We start from the raw sequence: 23872 nt of genomic DNA, 5'->3' as shown, positions 1-23872 counted from the left end.
CCTTTCATTGTGGTTTTTTATTTATGTTTATTCACCATTATCAGACATCTGGACAGTTCAAATGAGCATTATTTATTTATATATACACATACATACATATATATATATATATATAAACAGACTTATTTTCAAATTTCAGAACAATCATTTGTAAATCTCTTATATCACATATTGTAAATTTTATAATGGTTACTCTTGGTTACGGCTTCATGTCTGTCCACTCCGACATGGAGCCGGTGAGTAAATATAAGCGAAATAGACGGTTTTCCCCAAAGATTTGAATCATTCAAATGAGTCTCTGCATATCCTGCTTTGCAAGTCCAGTACTTCCTCCTCTGTTCCTGGTGGACTAGGTTTTCTTTGCATGCTTGTGGGCGTACTGAACCATGTGCACGGTCACGTATGTGGCCAGCGTGCTCAGTTTCACTCTGAGGTCATGAGCTGAATGAATCTTGCCCTCTTTTCTCTCCTGTTTTCCTACACAGGGTTTCTGCTGACCGTCTCAGAAGTTTAACAGTTTTGCATGAACGTGTAATACAAACAAAAATCTGGAATGATGCATTTCTATTGTTGAAAATGAACAGGAGTAAATGTGAGTAAATAATGAGAACAGGAGGAGGATGTGAGGATGAAGGTATCAGGCACCCTGGAGCTGATCTTTCTCGTGACTTGGTTCTGGACAGTTTGAAGCTGCACGCCAAGTTTGACCTGCAGAAGCTTCGAATTTCTGTCATTATAACCGCTTCTCTGCACTTAGAAATGGAGCCACAAGTCGGAGGGGAACGCTGGAGGGGATTTTATACCTCAGCGGAGAAAATTTCAGACAAATTTTCATGAATCTGTTTTGGCAGAAAGCCGAGAGCCTGGTAATCTGGACCGACTCAGCATCTGAAAGGCCTTTGTTGCTTTCTGACATTCATCACATCACTGATGCTGAGAAAAGAAGCAACGGTTAGATATGATCAGTTGCGTTTTCTTTAAGGGTTTAAAATGGAAGAAAAACACATATTCATACTGAAGGAATTATGTTTAAATTTGAACCCCAATTCCAAGAAAGCTGTGACTGTAAAACATAAATAAAAGCTGGTCAATAATTTATCAGGTCATATTTTATTTCCAGTAGATGATCAGCAACATATCAGAGGATAAAACTGAGACGTTTCACCATGTGATCGAAAATATGAGCTGATGGTGAATCTGATGCAGCAAAACGTCTGGAAAAAGTAGTTCCAGGGTGATGTTCGGCACGGTGTAAAAAGTAGTTCCAGGGTGATGTTCGGCATGGTGTAAAAAGTAGTTCCAGGGTGATGTTCGGCACGGTGTAAAAAGTAGTTCCAGGGTGATGTTCGGCAAGGTGGAAAAAGTAGTTTCAGGGTGATGTTCGGCACGGTGTAAAAAGTAGTTCCAGGGTGATGTTCGGCACGGTGTAAAAAGTAGTTCCAGGGTGATGTTCGGCATGGTGTAAAAAGTAGTTTCAGGGTGATGTTTGGCACGGTGTAAAAAGTAGTTCCAGGGTGATGTTCGGCATGGTGTAAAAAGTAGTTTCAGGGTGATGTTTGGCACGGTGTAAAAAGTAGTTCCAGGGTGATGTTCGGCATGGTGTAAAAAGTAGTTCCAGGGTGATGTTCGGCATGGTGTAAAAAGTAGTTTCAGGGTGATGTTTGGCACGGCGTAAAAAGTAGTTCCAGGGTGATGTTCGGCATGGTGTAAAAAGTAGTTTCAGGGTGATGTTTGGCACGGCGTAAAAAGTAGTTCCAGGGTGATGTTCAGCATGGTGTGGTGGATGCAGGATGTGGTTCAGCATTGTCTTGCTGAAATCTGCAAGGCCTTCCCTGAAAGAGACGTTGTCTGGATGGGAGCAGATGTTGCTCTACTTTTCAGCATTGATGGAGCTTCGTAGATGTGGAAAGTCTAAGGTTTTGTCTCAGATTGGTGATCCTCTGTCAATCTGTCCATTTGTCCTCTCTGATGGACAGAGGTTGTAAAACTGCTGCTCCTAAACTGGACATATTTAAGAGTTTGCTTAAGATGCACTTTTACTATTTAGCCTTTCCTGATGTGTAATAGTTGACTTTGTTTTATGTTTGTTTCTCGTTTCATATGTTGTGTGGCTTTTGAGTGCTCTCTGGTGCAGTGCGCTGGCCAACAGTTCCTGTTTTTAAATGTGCTTTATAAATTTAGGCCTGGCCTAAAGTACAGAGTCTGATGTGAGAAATTCTAACATGCAGGCACACAGAGGAAGTTAGTTTTCTGTTCCTCACAGTTTGTTTTAGAGCTGACAGTAAAGATAGGCTTCTTGGAAATCAGAGGAGGGGGTGGGAACCGTGGCTTTGACTGCTGATAGGAGGAGAGGGTGGAGGCTCAGAGAAACATGGACTGAGCTCACTTTGAAGGGCTTTGAGCAGTAAAGCTGCAGAGATGCAGGTCTGAATCTACATAGAAAACCACACAATCAAAAGATATCAAAATATGTCTGGTAATGTTATTTGATCCCCTGATAAATGAGGATCAAATTATGATTTTAATTTAAATAATGTGTGAAAAGGGAATTTATCAGAAAACATTTTTGGCTGATCTGAGCTTTGTGACATGGTGCATTATCCTGCTGGAAGTAGCATCAGAAGATGCTGTAATGTGTGATTTTAGAGGTTCGTGGTGGTCGGCAGATGAAACACACAAAGTCAGAGTGCTAGAATAAATGTGTCAGGTTTATTCCCCGCAGCTCATGACACTCATCATTACATCTCAATGGGTTCAGCCTTATAAGCATAGCATAGCATAGCATAGCTTGCCCTACCTTTGACACGGACTGGAGAGCCAACAATCCCGGTAGAGTGGCTTAGAAAACCCCGGCTGGGCGTTCGTACGTAACCCGCAGCAGACTCTACCGAGATGTGGGATTTCCCCGTCTTTATACTTATTTAGAAAAACACAACATCGCATGAGAGAGAGGATGGCCGGTCCTTCCCACAGGCGAGGATGAGTCCTGAGATCCTGTCTTGTAAACATATTTACAAGACACCCTTTTCTCACCCTTCCAAAGATAGGCAGTTACACAGGCACCAAAACAAGCAGAATAATATAACAAAAACAGTATACAGGTGGTCACTTGGGACAAAACAAGCAGTTATATAACACCAATAGTATACAGATGGTCATTTTAGGACACAAATTAGATATTCCCATATCATTCCACCTCTGGCCTAAAATGGCCTTAATTCATAAAACCTTCCAAAACAAGCAGTTAAATAACCCCAATAGCATACAGGTGGGCATTTTAGGACACAAATTAGATATTCTCATATCAGATGCTATACTGTGGTCATAAAGGGATGGACATGGTCAGCAACAATACTCAGGCAGGCTGTGCTGATTAAACCAGACCACGTTGGGTCTGGGTCAGCACGGGACACAATTTTCCTGCGTTTCCACCGTAAAAGTGGGAAGGATGCCAGAATATCCATCCATCCTATTTGTCTATAGGTAACTATAAATCTGAGCCAACTAATATAACCTGCGGAGTTCCCCAAGGCTCCATCTTGGGGCTCCATTTGTTCAACATCTACATGCTGCCACTCAGACAAGTGATGAAAAATAACTAAATATGATGCCCTAGTTATGCAGATGACACACAACTCTACATAACCATCTCACCAGGAGACTCCAGTCCAGATTCTAGCAAAGTGGCCAACCAGGTAGGGGACGGGTTGAGACACAGTTTTCTGTGTTTCCAGGGCAAAAACAGGAACAGGTGCAAAACAACAAACCCTTTTTGGAAACAGGGCTAAACAGGCCCAATGTGGGCCAAGAAAACATCCCTGTTACCCTTACACCATCAGCAGCCTGACCGTTGATGCCCTCGACAACCAAGCAATGTTCAAAGTCTCATAAATCCCCTTTCTTCCTCATTCTGATGCTCAATTTGAACTTCAATCGTCTTCACCATGTCTACAGGACTACATGCCAGTGTTGGGTAGTAACGTGTTACTGTAACGCCATTACTTTGGTCAGTAACTAATAAACTAACGAATTACTCTTTAAATAAAGTAACTCAGTTACAGTGTGTTACTCCGTTACTAGCTAAATGACTACATTTTTGCCAGCAGTGAGCAGCATGGAGCTTCCTGTTACCGTGGTGATGCAGCATCACATGGGTGGCGCTGCAAAGTCCACTTGTTTTTCTGTGAAGTTGCTTGTAAATCTGGTCAGTCGTGAGTTGAGGCTTCCTCCGCTCCCTTTGTGAATCTGATTCTCTCACAGCTGTCCACAAAGCAGTAATCACTGGATGCAGAAAGGAAACGCAACAGTCCTTTTATCAGGACCTAGCGTCCACAGCCCAGTTACCTTGGTTACCGCAGGCGTCTGAACCGATCCCCCGTGCACAGAGACAATGACCGAAAACAACTAAATATATAAATATATATAATAGAGTAGGAGAAAGATGGAAGCTCAACATGCAGCACAGATTTAATTTTTGAGTTTTTGCTATATTACTTTTTAATTTTATTTTTTTCCCCAAATAATCTGCAGGCCTGACCGGAGTAGTGTTAAAAAATTACTGTGTTTGTTTTTTATGTCGAACAAAACTGTGAGTTAGAACAATATTAATGGGAGAAATTTTAAGAACAGTCTTTTACAAAGGTAACTAAAAGTTTTAAAAACTTTTTTCAGTATCTAGCATAACGCTGCTACAAGCTGCCATGTGATTGGCTGGTTAGATATTTGTGTCAATAGGATTTAATAAGGTGGACGTTAAGCTTGTGCTCCTGCAGATAAAAGAAAAGAAAAACGGCCGACAGATGAAAACTGTTCTCATGACAACTTCTCTGTCCCAACAGTAACAGGAAGGCACATGAAAGATAAACGAACCAGCCACAAAGCGCTTGTTTCCTGTCTTCAGGTCACGTGTTTCGGTTGTTTCATGACTTTCTTTTTTCTGCAGAAATGAAGTCAGGGAGAGCAGAGTGCGACCAGCCGGCAGTCTATTTATGGACCAAACAGGCTTTCAGGGACTATTTTAAGGACCTTATCCTGCAGAGTATTAAAAGAAAACATTCCTGTAGAGGGTTTCATTGTGCTGATACTTGAAGTTTAGAGCAACAATAGAGACTACATGTCAAAATGAATGATTCACCAGAAAAACCACATGAACTGTGGGTTTACTGGTTTAATGAAAGGCCTGGATGAAATGAAAGACACCCCACGAAATAAATAATAATAATAATAATAAAGAAATAAATGATGTGAAGAGATGGAGTGACCTCCCTCCTGAACCAAAGTGAATTTTAATTTATTTAGCCTGATTAGAAGTAAAGAAAAGAATGAGAAGCAAAAAGAGATTTTCTGGTTTATTATCAGGTTTAATGCTCTGATGAACTCGACTCCATCAGCTTCTATTAACAACCGCTTCACGATGGACGCAACACCACAGAAACGACAGTTACTAAGGCACCGACATGAACTGCACATGATCAGGTTTACAGCAGACAGACGTGGAATCAGCAGCGGAGGTAATCCCCGCATCATTACAGACAACATTACAGACAACATTACAGTCAGCCATCTTTTGGTCCTAGAAATGTCACATTTCAGCATTTCTCTTTGTTTCTGGCTAAAAATGATAAAATCATCCATCCTGGGGTCTGATTACTTTCATCATGAGACATGTAGGAAGGTTTAAAAGGTCAACTTCTTCTCTGCCTGTTGGAGCTTTACTGCCCCCTGCAGGTCAGAGGAAGAACGACAACTCACTGGCTGGCAACGATAAGACTTTCAGTGCTGCTCTGAGGGTATAAATGAAGGATTATTAGACCAGTGAAACAGCAGATGGATGTGAAGCACCTGCAGCTCACACTAGACGACACACAGCATCCTCAGAGATAAGATTATGACCAGAGTTTTGGTTTAGATCGGTTCTCTGGTGGTTTAGATCCGTTCTCTGAGTGCCAAACGAGGAGGATGACTGGATAATTCATGGACGGCGGTCTCCCGGTGGCTGGAGGAGATGAAACGTTTTAGTTCTCTGACATCTTGCGGATCATGTAGTTGAGGATTCCTCCGTGGTGGAAGTAGGTCAGCTCCACGTCCGTGTCGAACCTCATGAGCACCTGGAATGTTTTTCCGGAGTCCAGCTGTGAGGGCGGGAGAGTCCAGATCAGGAAGAGTTCAGAACCACGTCAGCTCGCTCCGAGCCGTTAATCCTGAACTTACCTTCACGTCCACCTTCATCCTGGGCGTGAGCTGGTTGGGGATGATGATGGTGTAGCGCTCTCGGCCCGTCAGCCCCAGACTGTCAGCGGTGTCTCCAGGCAGATACTCCAGAGGAATGACCCCCATCCCGACCAGGTTACTGCGGTGGATCCGCTCGTAGCTCTCCGCCAGCACCGCCTTGATCCCCTACAGAGAAAATCACAGTCTGAGAAACGTCTGAAAAAAAGAAAAGATAAAAACCAGCTGGGCCAAGAGAGAAAAACAAAACTAAACAGATGCAAACCTTTATTCACAAACAGATTTTTATTAACTACTCACATGAAGCTTTCTTCTCTTTCCTTCTACACGCCTGATAAACTCATTTATTAATGCATCAATTAATAGATGAAGAACAACAATAAAAAGTGAAAAACAGTTAAATAAAAAAACATACAAAAATAAATAAAATTAAAACAAACTGAATAAAAGTAAAAAAAAAAAAAAGAAATAAAAGAAATGAACAGGCCTGAGGATGATGTCATACGTCCTGGAAGTACAAATATTTACTCAAACCACCTCGTTTTAAACGTTGCTGATCTAAAACCGGTGGCCCAAGCTTCTGCACCGTCGTCTATTCTCCAACACCTCCGGTCCTTCATGCAGGCAGCTGGACGAGTAGAACCACGGATGAAGTGTTAGTGAGGCTACAGAAACTAGGGAGGAGACTCGCTGCCTCATGTAGGTGTTTAAGTGTGTCAGGGTTTTCCTTAGCGAGGACGAGGCTGCTGATCTTTTGTAAGAATGAATGAAACTCCAACTTTCACCCCTGGGTGGCGAACTAAAACGTGAGATCACAGCTACAAGAGGCTGAACCGAGCTTCCTGTGGGGTGTGCAGGGCTCCGCCCCCACAGCACGGAGAGGAGCTCCAGCATCCGAGCGGACAGCTGATCACAATACATTCTGGTCACCTCTGGTCACCTCTCTTTGGAGGTTTTCTTAAACACTGGGACAAGACTCTGGGAAAGGCACATTGGAGGGATTATGTATCTGGTCTGGCCGGGATTTCCCAGTGGGAACTGAAGAGAGGGAGGTCTGGGTTTCCCTCCAGAACCCATGACCCCAAATTGGATTATTTACATTATATATACGTTCCCACCAGAGCCAGTGAAAAGTGTGCAGCTCACCAGTAGGAAGGGGCCTTTAGCTGCCCAGTCCCTGGAGCTTCCGGATCCGTACTCCTTCCCTGCCAGGACCAGCAACGGGACGCCGGACTGCCGGTACCTCTCTGCAGCATCGAACACATCCAGCTGGGGAAGGAAGAACACATGAAACGGTGAGTGCATCAGTCACGTTTCAGATCAGGGTGGCAGGAAGCCCCTCACCGTCTCTCCGGTTGCCATGTAAACGGTCTGTGGCGCCTGCTTGTTGAGGAATTTGTTGAAGAGCCGAATGTTGGCGAATGTCCCTCTGGCCATGACGGCGTCGTTGCCCCGACGAGAGCCGTACGAGTTGTAGTCCCGAGGGCTCAAGCTGTCAGAAAACAGTGATTAATGACCGTGCACCATGTTGGCTGGAGAGAGAACATGACCTACAACATTAACCCGTTCATGTGTTCCTTACAGGACATTAGAGGACAAACTCTCCCAAACACTGAAACAGCACGGATTCATATTTACACTCTTTTCTTGCTAAAATCTTCCAGTCAACTTCAGACATAATTAAAACTACCCAATATGCAATTATTCAAGTTATTATAACACTTTAAATGCCAGTTTGATTACACGATGAGTTTTTACGTTAAATACACAATAAATAAAGAGTTTTTTTTCATGTAATACGTGTTGGGGAACTTAAATATGGTTAAAACTAGCTGATTGTTGCTTTGTTGGTGAATTTTTTCAGCAACAGATTTATAATTTTATACACATTTGGGCCATTAGATATGGAAGCGTGGAGCTGTCACCCAAATAAAAAAAATCGGACCTTATCACGTTATAACGTGATAAGTTTATTATAAGAACATAGCCTGTGCTGTATGCAGATGTTGTTACGACCTATATTAGAGCAAAATACATTTTATGGAAAATATACTCATCAAGCAGAAACTTTTCAGCTCTTTTTGACAATGATTAATTGTTCTACTCTGGTTTATTGTTGTACAGAAATGTGGGACAGTTATGAGAAACACGTAGGTCACCTGCCTGCGCACAGTGAGACGGTGCGTGTGTGTCTGAATTGCCAGAGCAGGCATCCCCAACCTGGGACCTCTTGAGCCAGTGTCCTGCAGGTTTTCAGTATGTCCATACTGCAGCACACCTGACTCAAATAATAGGTCGTTAAGAGGCTGGTGCAGACCTGGTTTATTATTGTACACAAGACCGTTATAAGCAACACGGTGCGGCACCAGAGTAGAACAATTAATCATTGTCAAAAAGAACTGAAAAGTTTCTGCTTGATGAGTATATTTTCCATAAAATGTATTTTGCTCTAATATAGGTCGTAACAACATCTGCATACAGTACAGGCTATGTTCTTATAATAAACTTATCACGTTATAACGTGATAAGGTCCAATTTTTTTTTTATTTGGGTGACAGCTCCACGCTTCCGTAATTAGAGGACAAAAACATCCTCTCAAAAAATGCTATACAAAATTGTGAATATACAGTTTTTTTGTCCTTTTTTTTGCTTAGATCTTCTAATCAACCTCAGTCCTCATGAAATCAGCCAAACGTGTAATTACTGAAATTATTTTAACCCTTTAAATGGCAATTTCATGGCACAATGTCACTCTTATGGAAACAAATCATGTAATCAAATTAGCATTAAATGGTTAAAATAATTAGATTTTTTTTTTATCAGGATAGAAATTGACTAATTGATTTGAGCAAAATAAAAAAAATGTGGAAAATTGTTTGTATCCACTAATGACCTGAAAAAGTAGAAAATTGTTTACCTTTAAGAAACAAAAACTGGAATTTCAAAGTTTAAAATTCAAAGAAACACATTACAAAAACATCATGAGGAACCACGATCAAAATGGAGGCCAGAAAATGAGGAAAAATGACCTGAAAGTCCAACATGATGGTGAACTTCCTTACCCTCTGTCGGTGAGGTACCGAGCGGCAGGGCTGGTCCTGGCGATGTTCCCAGCAGGAGAGATGTGGTCTGTGGTGACCGAGTCTCCCAGGTTCAGCAGGACGTAGGCGTCCTTTATGGACTGAGGAGGCTGCAGCTTCATGGTCTAAATGATGAGAAGAAAATGGAAAATATAAGAAAACCACAAAAACACCGAAAAGAGGCTGTTACAGGAGCCCAATTTAGTTCCTGGTCTCTGGAACATCAGCTGCTTCAGACCAGCTTATGGACCGGTTCCTCATATCTGGAACCATCAGCTGCTTCAGACCAGCTTTTGGACCAGTTCCTGGTATCTGGAACCATCTGCGGCTTCAGACCGGCTTCTATATTCAGCGCTAGCTGCATTTTCAAGTCTTGTAGAAATAAAGTTGTTTGTTGTAAATAAACCATTCCTTCATGTCCTGTGGTTCTCCTGCTCCCTCTAGTGGTCTACTAAAGAATTCTCTGATAAACATTTTTACAACTGCTGCTGAGGGTAATCTCTACATTCGGGTAAATATTTGAGCATATGCCCGGACTTCTATGGTCAATCAAGGTCTAACAAACTGGGAGAGTTTTGGAGTGAAGCTGACAACAGCTCCCATTTTCTAGTGCTGTGAAGAGGTCACGTGATCCAAGGAGAACAGTGGTAAAGAACTAGTGTTCTGGTCAAAGTGAACTTTGTAACAACCAGATATTATTTACCAAACCGTTGAAGAACGGTGGGGATTTGATGTAGGTCGACTGAGGGTCCCAGGCGTACAGCTTGTCAGCGGGAACAACCAGAGTGTTCCAGCGTTCGTTCACTTTCTGCAACAACAGAGCGTTTTCCAGTTAATGAACAGGTCATATCTAAAGCAGCGTGCAGCTGAAGTGTACCAACCTCAACCTTCTCGTAGACTTCTTTAAACATGGATGGGATGACGTATGTTTGCTCCACAGCCTGGATCTCCTCCCGTGTGGGCCAGATGTCCCTCAGGAAGACCTCCTTACCTTGTGAGTTGATGGCTGCAGACATTTAAAGAGTCCAGTAAAAAACTTTACCCCTGCTTTAAGCTACACCATAAAATGAATCATGTCTAAAGAGGTCTAATAAGAAGTCAGCTGTCAGGCCTGATGAGACGCGTAGCCCTGAGTCAGACTGGCAGCCATGTTTCTGGACGTCATCTCCGTCCAATCATACGACAGTCTCTAGCTCCGACGTTTCTCTCCACTTCGAATCATTACAGAAAGTCTAACAAGATTTGTGAAAGTTCAACTAAAAGACTTGAAATCTGGACCCAAAAATGTTCCAGATGTTTCTTTTCCAGGTTTAAAGCTCCTCTGCGAAGCCATGGGGAAAAAACGAAGAACCTTTTAAATATTTACATTTAAAAAGTGAATTAAAGTAATTAAAGTAAATTAATTCCGTTTAAAATTTAAACAAATGTAAATTATAAATTCAATTAATTTTAATGATTTCAATTTAAAATTTACATTAATACAATTTAAATATAAATTCAGTAAATTTTAAAATGGAATTGTATTTATTAAATCTATTTTAAGCAATATACTACTCCATAGTAATCAGTTCCAAGTAAATTTATTCAGTTTAATCTAAATTAAATATTAATTCAATTAAATGTCAATCAATTTCAATTTACATATCCATTTAATTTAAAGTCAGTTTTCCATTTTATTTCTGTACCACTTAGCTGGCGTCTGGCGCAGCAGCTAGCGGAAGAATAAAACCGGGAAGTTTGGTGTAGTAGTTGCTCACCGATGGGCTCCTTCTCGAAGTCGATCCTCACCGTGCCGGCGATGGCGTAAGCGATGACGAGAGGCGGGGAAGCCAGGTAGTTGGCTCTGGTGTTGGGATGGACCCGACCCTCGAAGTTTCGGTTTCCTGACAGGATGCCTGCAGCAACCAGATCCCCCTAAAACCCCTCAGTGTTAGCACTTCAGCAGACAGCAGCATGTGTGGTACAGTCCAGTCCGAACCTGGTTTCCAGTCTGACTGGAGCCACGGAGTGGCGCCATACCTGGGTGATGGCCTCCACAACCGGATCCGGAAGCGGCCCACTGTTGCCGATGCACGTCATGCAGCCGTAACCAACCACCTCAAAGCTGACGGGAGAAACAGAAGTTTACACGTCTGACAGATACGTCTACTCCCGTAGACAAACACAAACGACCGTTTCATGAGGCTGCAGAGACTTCAGGAAGGTTTGATCACGTGACGTTACGTCCATTCAATGTCTGATTTGCCTGTTTCACAAATTCCTCTTGTGAGCCACATTAGTCCGATTTCTAACTGGCAGAGCTGCATTAACCTCGACTTAACCTCAGACACGGTTCTGCTTTCCTACGATTAATTAAACACTTTCAGTTTTTAACTGATCAGCTGATAATTAAACTGAATAATGGATGAATGACACGTGGATAGATGAACAGATTTAAAGTGTAAAAATAACAGACGTTAAATTAAGTTTTATTTTAAAATGTTAAAATAAGTTTATTTCTCGTTTTTCTGTATTTCATGATTTAGATTTGAAATATAAATTTTAAAAAGCAAAATTAGAAATTAAATTTTAAAAAATTAAAAAAATTAAAGTATAAATCTTTCAATTTTGTTTCAATTTATTATTTGTATATTTACAATTTTAAAACAAATTACAAATGAGTAAAATAGAAAATAAAATAAAAACAAATAAAAATAAAAAAATTGAGACATGAACACTGATATTAAATTTGTGTAATTTGATAATAGAATCAGATTAAACTCATATTATTTCAGGAAGTTACAATATTTTCATTTTTTAATGATTATTATTTCTATTATTTTTACTGTTATTGTGATTTTTATTATAATTTGGAGCCACTGTGCAGCCTAATATCAGCCTTCAGCTGGCTGGATGCATTTTAACCGGATCCTCTCACAACCACCAAAGAAGAAGAAAAAACAGAAGAAGAATTCTGAACTGATGCTCAGCATCTTTTGTGTAAGCAGGAACTTTTTTCAGAGCGCCAGCGTGGACCAGAGCTACATACTGGGGCCTGATGCGTGTGATTCTCCACACGCGAAGCCAGCTTACCCCAGCTGACACAGGTAGTCCATCACCCCGCTCTCCTTCAGGTAGTAGGTCACCACGCCGCTGCCGGGGGACAGGCTGGTCTTTATGTACGGCTTCACGCTCAGACCATGCTCGATGGCTTTCTTAGCGAGGAGTCCTGGAACATTTTGGAATATTTATCATGACTCGGTGAAAGAAATGATGACGTTTACGCTGAAGGACGTGTAAACAACCTGCTCCGAGCATGACGGACGGGTTGCTGGTGTTGGTGCAGCTGGTGATGGCGGCGATGACCACGGAGCCGTGGCTCAGCGTGTACTCCTGTCCATTAAACTGGAAAGGGAGCGAGGCGCTGTGGTGTTCAGGGGCCACCTGGAAACCTTTGAATCCTTGCTGAGAACATCGGAATATAAAAGATATGAAGTTTTCTATGAAGTCAGGTAGCACCAACGTGATTATCCTGGAACCTACCTTTGCTCCAAGGCAAGCTTCAAAGTCTCTCTTCATGTCGGACACTGGGACTCTGTCCTGTGGTCTTTTGGGACCACTGCAGCACGGGACCACTGTGCTGAGATCCAACTCTACAACCTGAGGAAGGACAGAGCAGAGGATAATCTGTCTGCTGGGGAAGTCATGACGTATGCTGTTCTGCAGACATCGCTGGGATGGGCTGAACTGGACTAAGTGCAGCAGATGGATCATTTTTCTAAACAAATAAATATCTTTCCAGATCCACGTTACCATGGAGACCCTCACTGAAACCACTTTAAAATCTCTCATCATTAAACCTGGAAGCCCATGGATACTTTCAGTCTGGATCTCATGGACAAGACCAGAATTTCCTCTCAAAGTTTCTTTCTGGAGGTCTACTGCCCCCCAACTTCATACATCTTCTTTTTAAGGATGCTCCACGGGTTCTCACTAGGGTTAGGCTGAAGGGATGGTGGTGGTCTACCATGAGTTTTTCTCCCATTAAACCCTGAGCAGCCAATGATCCTGCTGGTGTTCCTGCATCATGGGATGGAGCGTCATCTTTACTGCAGAAGGAACGCTTCTTCCTTTTAGACCACAGCAGGAAATGCTCCGTTAGAAACAGGAGGGATTTTGGGTTAGGGTTACCACCCACCCAGACCTCCATGCACCATCCATCTAGACTTCCATCCATCTGGACCTCCACCCATAACAGTATCTTAATAGCAGGTAAATAGTAGCAGGAATAGCTGGAAATGAGGAAAAAGTAGAAACATGGAAATAGTTTGTTGTGTTTTTGTTTCAATGCCAATATTTTTTCTCCTGAAAGCCAAGACTTGAGAGAATGATGAGATGAGAAAAGGTTTGGTTACTGTTGATCTGTGTGTTATTTCTACAAAGTTCTTTTAGTAATAAATTCTGCTTTCATCTTCTGATCGGACTTTATGCTGCTATATCTATTCATACATTCATTTTACATCATTTTAGCCTCATAATCTGACGGCTGAGGCTGGAAACATCATGTCTGATGCTGACTGGTTTATACTGGGATTAAAAGCTTTAGCTTCTGCAGACTGGTTTATATTAAAGAAAAACAAACAGGCAGACCAAAAAAAGTAGTAAATGGCTCTGCGTTTTAAAGGGTTAAGTTTTCTTGAAATGTCCAATGTTTTCATTCCTTTTCAAATGTATTGGAGCACATCAGGAATTTCTACCTCTTTCTCCAGACTGCGGGGAAACTGGGAGGGTCTTAATGTGGATCTTTAGTTTTCAGTTGTTTCCTCACCCGTAAACTAAAGACCAAACCCGTCTGAGGGTTTTATCAGTCCAACCAGACAGGAGAAACCAGACAACACAGAAAAAATTAAAACCCAAATATTTCATTGGCTGAAATCCTACATGCAGAATCATCTGGAAAACGGTGCGTAAACACATCATTAGAAACCAACACAGGCTGGTGCAGAGGACCAACCTGAGTGAAATCTGGATCCTGAGCCATATCGTTGTAGTCTCTGAACATGGCCACAGACTTCAGGTACTTTGTGATGTAAGCCAGCTTTTCTGGATCTCGTCCTGAGTTCAGACACAAAAATCATCCGATTCGTGGGAAAAGATCAAGTTTTCTATTCTGTTTTCTTTGTTTTAACAAACAGAATGTCTGATTTTAATCTGATGAGGGAAACTGTTAACATGTCATGAATAAAACTGTTTAATAAAGACGTATAAAGCCTAAAACTCTGAGCTTCTGAACTGAAAATGAAAAGATGCATTGGTGGTCTTTGCAGGAACAACCTGACTCACCGGTCTGCTCCAGGTACTGAATGCTGACGTGGTCCACGGGGAAGAAGGCTGCTGTGGCTCCGTACTCCGGACACATGTTGGCGATGGTGGCTCTGTCAGCGATGGACAGCTGGGCTACACCTGGACCAAAGAACTCCACAAATTTTCCCACTACACCCACCTGACGGAGATGCTGAAGGTGAAGGGTGATAAAGGATGTCGCATCAGGCTCAGAAACACGACTTTAGTTATAACAGCTGGTTGAAAGTGCGTCCAATTACCTTAGTAACAGTAAGGACGATGTCGGTGGAGGTGATGAGCTTGTCTGGGGTCCCGAGCAGCTTGTAACCCACCACCTCAGGCAGAACCATGCTTATAGGCTGACCCAGCATAACAGCCTCTGCTTCAATCCCACCAACACCTGAAGGTGTGACCAGGTGTTAGTTCAGGACTTTATAAAAGTTACTGAAGACACCATAAAGACATCAGCAACCATCTTAGAGAAGCAGCTGTTGCTGTTCAGTCTGGGAAGAGTTGTAACTACCTGGAATCGTCATTCTACAGAGAGATTATTCACGTGGAAAACTGGCAGCTGTTAATCTTCCCAGGAGTGGTCACATGACAACAGAGACTCTGCTGGTCACAAAGACGTCTGTCTCATCACCGTGGGACAGAAACTCTGGAGCTAGCAGCCAAGATCAGAAATCAGGTCTTACTTTTGCTGCTTTTGTGGTGAAAAATTTGATTCCAGCTCTAAAAACTCTACTAATGTGTTCTCCTATGAATATGCTTTTCTTTGACATGAACATGAGAGTCCAGCTGGTTTCCATGGAGATGAAGGAGGTTTATAGTGAAGGATTCACTCTTCCTATCATAGACTATCTTGCACTTCGTCTTTCTGGATTTTTTTTTTTTTACTTGTCCTGTCCCACGTGGCAGCAGCAGAATGATGGTCTGGCTAGCGGAGCTTTATGGGTATAAGACTCCTCTAGAAAATCTGATTTTATTATAACACAGCAGGTAAAATAACTATTGAGCACATCACCACTTTTCTCAGTAAATATATTTCTAAAGGTGCTACTGACCTGAAATTTAACAAATGTCAATAACGACCAATGAAATCCAAACATGCAAAGAAATAAAACCTTAGACGTCCATTAATTATGTGTAATAAAATAAAATGACTCAGGGATAAAGTACTGAACACAAGTAGAAAGGGAGGTACAAAAGTTACAGAAAGCCAAGACACCAGCAATCCTGCCCTCAGTGCAAGCTAATATCAGCTGGTTCAGTCCCAACTGAGGGCCTATAAAAAGGTGTTTCCTGACCAAGGTGTCACAAGAAACACCTCATGATGGGTAAAAGCAAAGAGCACCAAGACCTTTGCAACCTTATTGTAGCAAAACATGCATACATAGGTTTTTCCTTCCTGTTAAAAGGGTCCACTGTCACCCTGTGCAGCTCAGGATGGAAGATTGGATGGAAGTTTTGTATCAATGCAATCTGTTGCTTTTCCTTAACTAGGTTATTCATTATGAATTATATCATTATTACTTGTCTGAACACTAATTGGATGACAATGAATTGGCTTGAACTGATTGTCTGTAAAGTGCCCTGAAACGATGTTGTCAATTGGCAATATACAAATAAAGTTGAATTGAATTAATTCCTAGAACTACTTTAGTAATACCAGGACCATTTTAGTCTGACACAGTAACACAACTTGATGCTAGCAATGCCTTCTCTGAATGATGTCATCACTGTAAGTGTAAAATGAAAGTATCTGTCTTACCCCAGCCCAGAACCCCCAGACCATTGATCATGGTGGTGTGGGAGTCAGTGCCAACCACACTGTCAGGGTAGAAGAAGCCATCGTGGTTAAACACCACCCGGGCCAAATACTCCAGATTGACCTGATGGACGATTCCTGAACCAGGAGGAATGATCCTCATGTTCTTGAAGGCTTTAGAGCCCCACTGTGGAGAACAAACACATGTATGAAGAAAAGAAAGCCACCAGAATTAAAATACATACAAAACCTGAGAGGTTACTGGAGACCTTTAAAAACTGGAATCTTTCTTTGTTCCGCTCAAACTCCAAGTCCTGGTTTTTCTGAAGACTATCAGACCTACAGAGGGATAAAAAAACGCATCCAACCTCAGCAAAGTGTGGAGCTATCTGCAGAAAATACACCATCTATGAAGCAATCCTGATGAAGGGAAGAGTCTAATGAACCTGGTCTTACTTCCGGTTAAAATCCACTTGAATGGAGTGGTCAATGACGAGATCAGCAGGGCAGACCGGGTTAATCTTTTCTGGGTCGCCGCCTAATTCCATCACCGCATCCCGCATGGCTGCGAAGTCCACCACAGCAGGAACACCACTGGATAGATTGAATACAGAGACAGAAGGATGCATTCTCATTCTCACATGAAGAATGAACCATCTTACTCAGGTCATGGTGCAAACTGACACATGTGCAAGTAAACAGATCATCTCTGCAGCTTCTTATTTTTTGTGTTTTAGGATGGGTGGTGTCACACTCCAATCTGTACAGCAGGGAGCGTACCCTGGAACGGTGTTGGATGGATTGGGTTTCCACCCGGCCCCTTTAGTGCATCACCTCCTCCCTGTTGAGCCTGGTTGTTGGTGCATGTGTCCGCGCAATATTTCCCAGACCGAATCTCCATTATTGAGTTTAACTGAAGAAGTGATTTACAGCGAGCATCTTGGACCTGCCTGGTCATAAGTTACAACACTGGCGATTAAAGCCGAGTTATCCTCAGCAGGTCGGAGAAGAAGTTAGCGGCTAGTTTTAGCATGGCTATGTTCGGTTCACTCAGTGAGTTCGTTGAGTCCGATGGTGACTGCTTTGAATACACTGAATGACTGGAGCACTTCATCTGGGCAAACAGTATCTCAAGAGATGAGGAAAAAAACAGTCCACCCACCTCAGCGTGTAGCGCCAGGATATATCAACTGATCCGTAATCTTGCTATGCCACAGACGTCGGGAGACATTGGATTTAAGGAGCTGGTGACCAGGATCATCAAAACATCTGATTATGCAGCGCTTCAAGTTCCACGCACATTCCCACAGGCCCGGGGTTTCAGTGGCTGCATATGTGGCTGAGTTGAGGCAGCTGTCATGGATGATATGGTTGTGTGTCGTGCACACTAACATCATCAGGAAAAGGGTACTCACAGCTGGAGAATGAGGGACTGGCAGTGGTTTTTGCAGTTAAACATTTCCACCGGTACCTATATGGCCGTCCTTTCACCATTTTTACAGACCACAAGCCTTTAACAGGTCTGTTCAGTGAGTCCAAAGGCATTCCTCCCACGGCTTCAGCAACGGTGCAACGCTGGGCATTAACTCCCTCAGCTTATCAATACAGAACAGTGTGCAGAGCAGGCAGTGAAAACGCAAATGCTGAGGCTTTCAGCAGACTTCATCTTACCTATGTCTGCCACCTGAGACCGTGTTCCTGCTGGATAGACTGTTTCAGACTCCTGTGACAGTGAAACAGATCACAGTGTGGACAGATAGAAACCCGGTGTTATCACAAGTAAAGAGATGGATGATGGTGGGCTGGCCGGCTGCAGTTGAGCAGCAAGTGTTCAAACACTGAGTCAACAGATGGAGCTCTGTATTCAGGATAGGAGTCTCCTCTGGGGGTCTCGGGTGATGGCTCCACCCCCGGGGCAGGCACAGGTGATGGAAGAGCTGCATGATGCTCACATGATGCTTGCAAGGCTCTTCATCCTGGGGTATCCCGGATGAGCCTTGCAAGGTCTTGTGTGTGGTGGTCAGGAATGGACAGTGGTAAAGAAGACAAAGTGAAAGCATATCCACAATGTCAGCTCCAACTCCACCTCTGGGAGTGGCCAGGCTGTCCTTGGTCCTGCCAGATTTTTCAGGACCGTTTATGGGTCACATGTTCCTGGTTATGGTGGACTTTCATTCTAAGTGGTTGGATGTCCACATCATGTCAAGCATCATGGCCCCAGTTCCCACAGAGACTCTGAGGAGCATCGCTGCCACACATGGCCTACCAGATGCAGTTGTGACAGACAACTGGCTCACTTTCACATGTGGCGTTTTCCAGGTATTTATGGAGAGAAACTGCATCCGTCATGTTTGCATTGTTCCGCATCATGTGGCCTTAAATGGGTTAGCGGAACGAGCAGTAGAGACTCCAAAATGTCAGATCACTCCTCATACCACTACAGGTGTGTCCACAGCAGAGATGTCACTGGGGAGGCCATAGTCTCATCTGGATCTTCTTCACCCAGATGTAGGAACCAGAGTGGTGCAGTCACAAGCCAGACAGAAAGTTAGATGGGACCAACATGCCAGAGAAAGGGTCTTTAAAACCAGAGACAAGGTGTTTGCAAAGAACTTTGGCCTTGGTCCTAACTGGCTGCCGGGAGTAGTCTACCACCAGACAGGGCCAGTGTCAGTGACTCGCAAGCATCAAGATCACCTGCATGTCAGACGTGAGCCAGGAGAGGAGGACCCTCTTGAGAACCACTCCACACTCCACTAAGCTTCATCCTTCCACACGTTTGCCGGCCGTGCAGTGGCTGTAGTGTGGAAGTGTTTGGGAGGCCATCTGAGCTCTGCCGCTTTAATTTCCCAAACTAAGAAGGTGGAAATAAAAAGCTAAACCTGTTCAGGCTTGCAGGATGTTGTGATGGAATATCTATGACACCAGAGACACTCAAATATTTTGTAATTGGGTATTAACTAATCCCAGATGTCTCATCTGCACCTGGTGCACAACCAGTACCTGGAAAACAAAATATTACTCCAGCTTTAGAATCCCTCCACAAACTTTCCATAAGCTGTAGTTCATTCTTTAATTCTTTTTTAAGGTTGTAATACTTCTGTTGTCACATTACGATATAAAGATTTACACTCAACTGCTACTTCATCAGGTCCACCTTCTAGTACCGGGTCGGACCTTTTTAATCCTGGTGTGATAGATGGAAGCAGGTGGTGGAAACCTTCCTCAGAGGTTTTGCTCCATATTGACATGACAGCATCACACAGTTGCTGCAGGTTTGTCGGCTGCATCCATGATGAGAATCTCCCGTTCCACCACATCCCAAAGCTGCTCTACTGGACTGAGATCTGGTGGCTGTGGAGGTCGTTGGAGTCCAGTGAACTCATTGTCATGTTCTAGAAAGCAGGTGGAGATGATCTGAGCTTTGTGACATGGTGTATTATGCTGCTGGAAGTAGCATCAGAAGATGCTCCACTGTGGTCATACCTTTTTATTTTCTAATATTCATATTTGTGTTTGTCAGTGATGGGAGCTCAGTGAGTGTTCTCATGTTTTATATATTAACCTGAGAGGATGCAGTTTTGGATATGACATGTGGCCCATCCCCCCAAAAACAAACAGAACAGAAAAACCAGCAGGATCAGGTTTGAAAGAACAGTAGGACAGACGTACGTAAAGTCTTGGAGGATGACACGGGCCGGCCTGAACGGGACCTCCACTGTCTGAGTCTGAGTCTGCTTCCAGTCAAGAATCCTCTCCACATCTGAGCGCTTCACTAGGAACTCATCACAGTTCCTGACAGCGGACTCCAACAGGACCCGGATGGAGAACGGCAGACGGTCTGTGAAGCAGATCTTCAGTTAAACTCTTGAGGTGATCTGGTGCATATTTCAACATGCGGTCAGGATGTGTTTTTACCATATCTTGGATCTGCAAGCTTGGACAGACTGAAAAACTTTTGCGTTGGATCCTTGGGGTCGAGAGGCTCAATGATATGTTGGAAAGGATTTTTTATAGCTGCAGACATCTTCCTCTATGTGTCTGTGGAAATTGGAATAAAGAAATAAGATTTCATAACCCTGCTGTATAAATGACAACTTCAATTCCAAAAATGTAGGGTCTCTGTGTAAAATGGAAATAAAAACAGAATGCAATTATTTATAAATCCCAGCAGGTCATATTTTATTCCCAGTAGCAGATAAACAACGTATCAGAATAGAATGGAATAGACTTTATTGTCATTGTACCAGTCGATACGAGATTGAGTGTGCATCTCTCTTGTGAAAAATAAAATAAGCAATATACATACATATTAAAAAAAAAAAAAAGATAAAACGAAAATATGAGCTGATAGTGAATCTGATGCAGCAACACGGCTGGAAAAAGTCGGAACAGGAGCAACAAAAGGCTGGAAAAGTAACTGGTACAAAGCAGAAACACCTGAAGTAGCATTGGACAACTAATCAGGTTAACTGGCAGCAGGTCAGTAACATGACTGGGTATGAAAGGAGCATTTCAGAGAGGCAGAGTCTCTCAGATGGAAAGATGGACAGAGGTTCACCAATCTGAGACAAACTGGATTTAAAACTGGAATAATTTCAGAAAACTGTTCCTCAGACTTTGAAGATGCACCATCTACAGTGTAGAATATCATCAGAAGATTCAAAGGATCAGGAGGAATCTCTGTGTGCTTGGGACAAGGCTGGATGCTGGTGATCTCCTGCATTAAAAGCAGACATGATTCTCTACTGGAAACCACTGCATGGACTCAGGAAGACTTCCAGAAACTACTGTCTGTGAACACAGTTCACCCTGGACCAAAGTTAATTTAAAATGGTCTGAGGCAAAGTGGAAACCTGGATGAAAATGTGAACTAGTTTCTGGAAAGCATGGACGACGTGTCCTGCAGACTAAAGAGGAGAGGGAGCATCCAGCTTGTTATCAGTGGACAGGTGAAAAGCTGCATTTCTGATGGGATGGGGCTGCATTAGTGCCTATGGCGTGGGCAGCTTCCACATCTGTGAAGCTTCATCAATGCTGAAAAGTACATGGAGGTTTTAGAGCAACATCTGCTCCCATCCAGACAACGTCTCTTTCAGGGAAGACCTTGCAGATTTCAGCAAGACAATGCTGAACTACATCCTGCATCTATCACAGCAGCATGGCTTCACAGGAGAAGGGTCCAGCTGCTGAACTGGCCTGCCTGCAGTCCTGACCTGTCACGAATACAAAACATCTGGAGCATCATGAAAGCAGAAATCCAGCAACCAAGGTCCAGGACTGTAGAGCAGCTAGAATCCTGCATCCCAGAATGGGATAACATTCCTCTCCTAAAACTCCAGCAACTAGTCTCCTCACTTCCCAGACGTTTCCAGACAGGTGTTAGAAGAAGAGGGGATGCTGCACCGTGCCAAACATCACGCTGGAACTACTTTTTACACCGTGCTGAATATCACCCTGTTGCATCAGATTCACTATCAGCTCATATTTTCTATCACATGGTAAAATGTCTCAATTTAATCCTCGGACATGTTTATTTTCTACTGGGAATAAAATATTAGATTTGTGAATCCTTACATTCCATTTTTATTTGCATTTTATACAGAATTGCAACTTTTGGGGGGTTTGGGTTTTACATGTAACAACCAGGAAAAAGATGAGCTCAGATTGCAAAACGTGCGTAAAGGTGAAGCTGATGGTCATTGAACTCTAGTCCCTGTTTAACAAACCTTACATAACTCTCTCTTTAGCAATCAGGAAAAAGAACTGCAGGCAAATCAGTGACAAGTTGCCCCTTTGTTGTAAACTAATACTGTGAAAAGTACATGGCAATTCAGAAAATCAGGTTTGGCCACATGTGATTTCCTTGAGAGGCGTTTATCTGTGTCAAAGTTGAACTGATTAAAAGATATTTGGCTGAACATCCTGAATGTCTGCACATTTGACTGTTCAGCTTCAAAACCAAAGTAAACCTCAGCTGGTTCAGGTTCAAAGTCACATTATGATTACAGTTATCAACTCCAACTCTTTACTTCTCAAACAAATAAACCTCGCCTCAGGATATTAAAAGATAAACATAATAATATTAAAAAGCTTAGTGGAAAAGACTTGTCCGGAATGGATCCATTATTTGGTTAAAGGACAATCAACATCCTCTGATGAAACTCTTTCCTACTTTACCCAACACAGATATTGGCTAATAAAAGGTGTATTAACTTAGTTAATCCTCTTTTACGTGTTTCATACATATTTCATTCCTCCAACAACTTAGCATTAGCCCCTTGGTCAAACATTGACAAACATGTATATTACACATGTATATGTTTGGTATGAAAACACAAAGAAAGAAACAGTATAAGAAAGGTTAACAGCTAACATTTCCATAGTAAAACTGACTCGGTTTAACTTGATAACTTAATAAAAACATAAAAAGGAAGAAAAGTGTAAACATGAAGGGTTAAGTTAGCTAACTTAGCTAAAGCTGAGATTCGTCAATAATAAAACAAATAGGAATTAAGCAGGTTAGCTTAGATACGCTACAGAAAAAGAGTTCGTTAATCATTTTTATTAAAACTTATTTGTTAAAACGTTTTACTTCAGTTACCTTCTTGTCTGGGCAGCAGAGTAAACAACGCACAGCTCAACCTACACTCAGAGCTCCAGTCAGACTGCTGATCTGACATAACTTCCGGTGACATGAGAAACAACTTCCGGTTAGGGTTTTGATAAAAATAAAAGCTCTTGCTTTGGCTTTTCTTTTACAGCTGTCTCCTTTGTCTTCTGTTCACTCAGGAACGGATCAAGATTTCTATTTTTTTTGGGGGGGGGCAGAGAGGGCATGTAAATACAGAGCCGCCTTTCCTAACAAATGCATCACCCACCAAAGAAACCTTGTCTCCACCAGAGATGAATGTGTGTTTCTCCAACGTCAAGAATCAAAGGATGACAAAGCCCATAAAATACAGCAAAATACAGAAATCTTTACTGACATTTTTTTTTTTTTTTTTTTTTGCAGCAAACCATCTCCACAGCGACTGCACATGGCCCAAATAGGTGTACGGCTTGTGCCACTTAGAACCATACTGCACCCCAACAGGGCACTGCAACAAGACATGCACTGCAACACTACACTATCTTTAACCCATTCTGGGCACCACACACAGCATTATGCACTTGTGGGTTTTCCTCCTTGGCTAAGAGCTCCCACATTTAAAAGTGCTGGCTTAGCTGCAATTTAAACTTTACAAACAAAGTAAAAAGAACTAACAAAACACAGTCTAGAAAGATCAAAATACTTAGCTTGCCCGGGTTGCGAAACCCTCCCCCAGGGTCTGAGCTTTGGCACCGGTATGGCTCTGCAGTTTGGTACGTGGGGGCCTGCTGCGAATTCGACACAGTGAGGATTTCCACAAGCTGCAGAAGAACCTCCTCCACAACTGGAAAGCAGATTCCTGCACCCCTGGGATTCCCACTC

General features: G+C 42.7%; 1 protein-coding gene across 2 annotated transcripts; it reads right to left on the bottom strand.

The window, feature by feature from the left end:
- Positions 1-5335: 5335 nt before the first annotated feature.
- aco1 (aconitase 1, soluble) lies at positions 5336-23090 on the bottom strand. 2 transcript variants are annotated; one of them, XM_041984755.1, is made up of 21 exons: positions 23007-23090; positions 20317-20439; positions 20071-20239; positions 16855-16992; positions 16668-16737; positions 16402-16585; positions 14891-15030; positions 14631-14802; positions 14302-14402; positions 12831-12947; positions 12593-12752; positions 12381-12516; positions 11328-11412; positions 11066-11222; positions 10190-10314; positions 10012-10116; positions 9291-9433; positions 7573-7720; positions 7375-7497; positions 6211-6396; positions 5336-6131 (listed from the first exon to the last, which is right to left on the bottom strand). In XM_041984755.1, exons 2-21 carry the CDS (start codon positions 20423-20425, stop codon positions 6015-6017), a joined length of 2685 nt encoding a protein of 894 aa, XP_041840689.1. In that variant the 5' UTR covers positions 20426-20439; positions 23007-23090; the 3' UTR covers positions 5336-6014. The 2 variants fall into 2 exon arrangements, with proteins under 2 accessions (XP_041840689.1, XP_041840688.1); XM_041984754.1 differs by having other exon boundaries at positions 23003-23075.
- Positions 23091-23872: the final 782 nt, after the last annotated feature.

Source organism: Melanotaenia boesemani, chromosome 5, assembly GCF_017639745.1.
Source record: "Melanotaenia boesemani isolate fMelBoe1 chromosome 5, fMelBoe1.pri, whole genome shotgun sequence".
Lineage (NCBI taxonomy): Eukaryota > Metazoa > Chordata > Actinopteri > Atheriniformes > Melanotaeniidae > Melanotaenia > Melanotaenia boesemani.
Note: the sequence above shows the minus strand (reverse complement) of the source record. Positions and strands in the feature narration are given on the sequence as shown.

Bases quoted from the DNA above. Each gene is read 5' to 3' on its own strand.
- aco1 (XM_041984755.1), bottom strand. From the start codon at position 20,425: ATGTCTGCAGCTATAAAAAATCCTTTCCAACATATCATTGAGCCTCTC. The intron at 16,738-16,854 runs GTAAGACCAGGT...ATCCCTCTGTAG, and splicing joins CAAGTGGATTTTAACCGGAA to GTCTGATAGTCTTCAGAAAA. The intron at 6,397-7,374 runs GTGAGCTGCACA...TTTTCTCTGTAG, and splicing joins CTAAAGGCCCCTTCCTACTG to GGGATCAAGGCGGTGCTGGC.